A 6,076-nucleotide genomic window follows, 5' to 3' on the forward strand; every position below is an offset into this window, starting at 1 on the left:
TAAACTAGTTTTTTAAACGTGCTATGCATGTTATATATAACCTTGATTTAATTTATTTTTATATAATTTTTTGCTAATTTTTCATATATGATTATAAGATCAAAGATTATTACTTCAATATAATTACTAATAAAATTAAACAAATAAAATATAAATAAGTAATAATTGAATTTAAATAATAAAAATAAAAATATTAGAATAATAATTACCTTTTGATAACAATTATGATGTCTTTTTTATTTTTATCTTTAGTTTTATATGTTGATTTAATATAAATTATTTTTAATGAGTAGTAAAAATTGAAATAAATTAATAGTCAAAATAAAGTTAGGTTAATGATTGAATGAATTTTTATTATTTATTCATATATATATATAATTCTATGTGAGGTAAAATAAAAATTAAAAAATTAAAGTATTAAAAAAAATATATGGAAAATATATCAATAAAAAGTTAAATTATATAATTTAAAAATACATTGTTATAATTATATATCATTTATTAATTTTATTCTTAAATATAACTTCAAATACTCATATATTTACATAATTAAATAAGATAATAGTGTTTGATATAAATGAATTCTATGAAATTTTATAGAATTTATTTATAAATTTAAAATTTTAATGCTTGTTTTAAATGAAAATCTATTTGGAATTCTTAGTACTCAATTATATTGAATTTATTATAATTGAATCAAAATTTTATTAAAATTGATAGAATTTGTAAATGAATTCTAAACTTAAATTTGTGTATATTTTAAGTGACAAAATTATTCTCTTATTATTTATCATTTAATTTTATTTTATTTATTCCAAATATAAAATTCATTCCATTTGAGATGAATTCTATATTTAATATAAAATATATTAAACAAAGAATTCATTTGTAAATGAATTCTATCATGAAATTTATTTACAAAATGAAATAAATTTTACCATAAAATTAAACCAAACAAGCACTAAAAGATAACAAAAATAAAATTTTTTATGTCAATTATCAATTTTAGTAAAAAATTTTACTTATATCATTTTAGTCATAAACCTTTTCTAATGTTTTCAATTTTAATAATAAATTTAATTAAAAACAATTAACTCATTAATTAATTAGTAAAAATAATTCAATTTTTTTATTATTAATTTTAGCTGCTCCTTTTAATTTTATTAACATGTTCAATAATTTTAATATTTTTATTAATTTTAACAAACTTCACGGTGATAAAAAATAATAGACAAATAATATATCTAGAATTTTTAAATTTTTCCCTCTTTCTTTTTCTTATACTCTTAATTCACATCTATCCTATCATTTTATTTCAAATTTAATAAAAAAAATAAAATATTTAAAAAAAGTATGAACAAATAATAAAATCAAAATAAATATAATTACAATTTTTAAAACAATAGATAAATTAATTAAAATAATATTTTATATCAATTTGACAATAACTATTAAAATTAATATAAAAATAAAAAAATTGGCTTATATTAATAATGTATGTAAATATTTAAATTGTTTTTCTCAATTAAGTAATCTAATTAGGCAAATTTTTAAATTTGAAACTAATATCAAAATTTGAGGTTAAATTGATAAAATTAAAGAAATGTAAAAAAGTTTTGATTTTTTTAGTCATTTGCCATTAAATAATAATATCAATATAAATAGATAAATATTTAAAATAAATAAACATTTAAATTTGATCATGTTTTTTAATTATATTTTAATATAACATTAAAATTTATTTTTATTTTAAACAATTAATTATCTTAATAAAGACTAAATAATTTTTATGAATAGTATTTTTTTAATTTTTAATATATTTATAAATTTTAATATTTTATTAATGTAAAAAATAAAATTAATTTGAAAATAAAACTAATTAATTAAAAAAATTCTAAGCATCTTTTTAATTTTATTTAAATTTTAGTTGATTTTATTAAAATTATGAAATTAGTGTTAGTTTCATTCAATTTACTGAAATTAATTTAGTTTTATTATATTTACCTAAATTAGTCAAAATTAAAATATAATTATAATAATTTCGTTAAAGTGTTGAACACAAATTATTCTTTAATTTATTATATTAAATAATAATTTAAAAATATAAAATTATTTATTTTTATTCTTATTGAAAATGAAATAAATAAAATTTGTTTATATATAAAAATAAATTTTAAGTTTGAATAAATTTATATTTTTATCAATATAAGTAATTAAAAAATATATATAAATTTACACCAATAATATAGTTCATTTACTTGAATTTATTAAAAATTCAAATTTTTAATTTTAATATATAGTTAATGATAAATTTTTTTAATTAAATATATATACATATATTTACTTGTTAATTTGATTAAAATAAATTAAATAATTTTTAATAAATTAATAATACTTATATGATTATTATATTAAAAATTATAATATATTTTTTAGTATAAAGTAGAATTATAATTGAAATAATATTAAAATTTTAATTTCTATTAATTATTATAATATTAAAAAATAAAATTATTAGGTATTTAGTGATAAATATTTTTTCACTAAAAGCTATTAAAAACAATATAGAATAATATAGAATTAAAATTTTAAAAAATTTATCAATAAATTTTTTATCGTTAAAAGATTAGCAACAATACTTTTTAGAGGACACTGATTATAAAAATTATTTACTATGTATATTTTTATTGCTAATTAATATAAATAATAAATTTATATGGATCAGTACGTTATGCATGATAAATTATATATATGTTACTATAAATATATTTTTTTATATTTTTAAAAATAATAGATAAATAAATAATATTTTTAATTTTTAATATTTTTATTAATTTTTTATTTTAGTTAGTTATACCTTACAAAATTGTATATTTAATTAAAATTAAAAATAAATAAATTAAAAATTTTAAATTTAAAGAAATTTTAATTTTTAATAATAATTAAAAAAATTTAAAATATAATATGAGTGGGGCCTACAGCTTCTATTTATTTGTTTTTTCCTTAAGAGGATCGGATATCCGTTATTGCACGCGGGTTCTGATCACCTTCTCTCATCCTTCTTCCTTCTCCACTAAGGATTCTACAAATTTTAAAATATATAATCATTAGAAAATCACAAATTTCAAAGTATTTTAAGAGCTGAATTTGTCCTCATCCATAAACGGACGTAACAAATTATTCACTCAATCCTTTTTTTTTTATTTTAAAATTTCCTAAAAATATATTTACTTTCTTTAAAAAAGAATTTTTTTTATATATTTTTAATATATAGTATGTTATTATCCAACAATAAGCAACAAACGGCCTCGTTTTAGATTATTCCAGGCTGTCGATTCAGAGTTGGAAAACAAACGGAGTTTTCTGGGACGCGTGTTTGCCAAAATTAGTTAAATATTAAAACCTCAATAATTATTTTTTTAAAAGGAAATAGTTGCTGCCACGTCATGCGCATCCAACCGATTGCTGACATGTCACCATCAAAATGTAAAATTGAATAAATAAATAATCAAATAATATATATATTCTTGGAAAATTTTCACCTAAACCTTCATAGGTTACAACTCCCTTAGTCCTTCGTTGTCTCTGTAAAAACCAGTCTTTCCTTTTTTTTACTTATAAAAATACTCACTACCAAACCTCTCCTTGTCATCATTTCTCAAAGTCTTCGCATACAAGGGAAGGCAGCATAATTAGATCTCTTGTCTACCAAAACCCCTCTCCCATCTTCTTCTTTTCCTTGTTCTTGTTCTTCTTCATCACCAGAAGCCAAAAAAACAAAAGAAAATGAGCTATTACAACCAGCAACAGCCTCCTGTCGGTGTCCCACCTCCTCAAGGTAAAGCCACTTTCAATTCTTTCTTCTTCTTGCATTAAAGATTTTGGGTCTCTTGTTTCACTAGTTTTAGTTGATTCTTTTTCTTTATTTTCCAATTTTTTGTGGTGTTCTTGTTCTTAAGTTGTTAGGAAGTTGAGGGTTTTGTTTTGTTTTTGTTAGTGTTGGATTACTTGATGGGATCAATTAGATCTGATGTTATTATTGATGAGGTTTTGGTTCTAATTTCCGTATATGAATTGATTTCTTGATATAGGTTATCCACCAGAAGGGTATCCCAAAGATGCTTATCCTCCACCGGCATATCCTCCACAGGGATATCCACCACCGGGATATGGTCCTCCTCCTCCTGCTTATGCCCCACAGTACGCCCAGCCGCCCCCTAAACAGAGTAGCGGCCCTGGCTGTTTGGAAGGCTGGTATGCGCCCCCCCTCCTCTCTCTCTCTCTCTCTCTCTCTCTCTCTCTTCCAAGTTTATATGATACAGATTTGCGATAAGCAGCCTGTGTTGGATCAACTCAACCAACTCCCTTAACCTAAGAATAAATTCAACGAACCTTTTTTTTTTAATATATATATATATATTAGCAAATTGATGTGAGAAGCACGGAACGTTTCATGAGATGTCCGTGTCGATTGACGGTTGGCTACGAAAGCGGGAGTGGTTTGGATCAAGTTAATTACCTAGATTGCCCTCTATATTTTTGGGTAATTGAGGAGGGGTGTTTTGGTAATTAGGACATTGTTATGATGAGGTCATTTTTGTCTCAAAACTAGTTGGTAGCAAAAGCAAATTTGTAGACAACAAGGGTCTCTAGCATTGAATGCATTTTATATCAGGGTTGAATGCATGGAAAATCTAATGGTGAAAATCAGAGTGTAAAGTTACGTGCATGTATAACACGACGTCGTTTTTGTATAAAAAAAAAAAGAAATTAAAACCCAGTTGACTCTTATGAACCGTGATCAGGTTGATTTCTTTAAGTTCGATGAGTATGACCAAATTTTATCATTTTTTATTTTTAAAGATAATTCCAATTGATTATAGGCCCCATTTTTTTACTTTCAGATTAAATCGATCGGGTCGGTTTAGGTTTCAAAACTATGGTCTTAACTTAATAGGTTAGATATGTTAAGCGGTAAAGTGTATCCTTTCCTTCCAAGCAAGGCAATCACAGTTTGAGTTTGTCTTTAGGCTGTTTAAGCAAACGCCAACCTGTATATTCTTTCAACTTTTGAGTTGGAAACCCACTCCCCCCAACCCAAAAAAAAAAAAAAAGATTTTTTTATATATTGAATTAGTGGGTGATAATATGTTTTGATTTCTTTGTCTAATTATGATGTTGACGTGTGCAGTTTGGCTGCTCTGTGCTGTTGCTGCCTGCTAGACGCATGCTTCTGATAAGGATGAGAGAGCTCAATTTGGAGTTGTGATTCGACGAAAGTGTGATTTCAACTGAGACTTTATTAGTTTCTATTAAATGATCTTTTGTTATTCTTGCTTTTCATTATCATTTTTTAGTGGAAGTACAAATACATATGGTTTCTTTCTTTCTCCTGCTGCTGCTGCTGCTGTTAATAATAATAATTCAAGATTAAGCTATTGATTACTTGTGATTGGGGTTGGTGTTAGGTATCTTTTAAGGATTTGGTTGGACAGAAAGGCATATTTGCTTTTCGGTTACAAACATTTGGTTTATATACAGGTCAGGAATTTGCTATGGATAGAATGAGAATTCTTGATTTATATTTATACAATTCAACTATATTTTAACTAATAAAATATTGTTTTATATTTTAAGTAAAACTAATAGAGAGAGACTGACTCCCTTCAATTGTGCCAGTTGGCTTTCTTCTCCCCGTCAATTAATAGAACAAAAAATAGAAAACTAATCTAAGCAAAAAAAAAAAAAATTGTTTTTTAATTATTAATTGGGTTGCCGAGGGGGGAGGTTGGGGGATCGGCGCGCTCATGGTGTAGTTAGTCCTGCTTGTTAATAGGCCGTGGAGTCTTCTGGGACTTTTCATTCAATGAGATTCATAGCCTACTGGAAAATGGGCAAGCTTTATTTCTAATAAATTATTTTTTTTTTGCGTAAATAAAATAAAGCCACTTGCGCTAGTGATCAACGGTCTGCTTATGAATTTGGAGGTGTGCATGATTTTTGTAATTCTCATATTAAATTGAAGAATCGTTAATATATCAATCCAAAATTTACTGAATCAAATTTATTTTATTAT

The 6,076-nt window shown here is 23.6% G+C and overlaps 1 protein-coding gene across 1 annotated transcript; it reads left to right on the forward strand.

Annotated features, from left to right (window-relative positions):
• The first annotated feature begins 3,546 nt into the window (after window positions 1-3,546).
• LOC110646986 (cysteine-rich and transmembrane domain-containing protein WIH2) lies at window positions 3,547-5,438 on the forward strand. Its single transcript, XM_021800622.2, has 3 exons — window positions 3,547-3,838; window positions 4,092-4,254; window positions 5,192-5,438. Exons 1-3 carry the CDS (start codon window positions 3,787-3,789, stop codon window positions 5,235-5,237), a joined length of 261 nt encoding a protein of 86 aa, XP_021656314.2. The 5' UTR covers window positions 3,547-3,786; the 3' UTR covers window positions 5,238-5,438.
• Window positions 5,439-6,076: the final 638 nt, after the last annotated feature.

This window comes from Hevea brasiliensis, chromosome 8 (assembly GCF_030052815.1).
Source record: "Hevea brasiliensis isolate MT/VB/25A 57/8 chromosome 8, ASM3005281v1, whole genome shotgun sequence".
NCBI classification, from domain to species: Eukaryota; Viridiplantae; Streptophyta; class Magnoliopsida; order Malpighiales; family Euphorbiaceae; genus Hevea; species Hevea brasiliensis.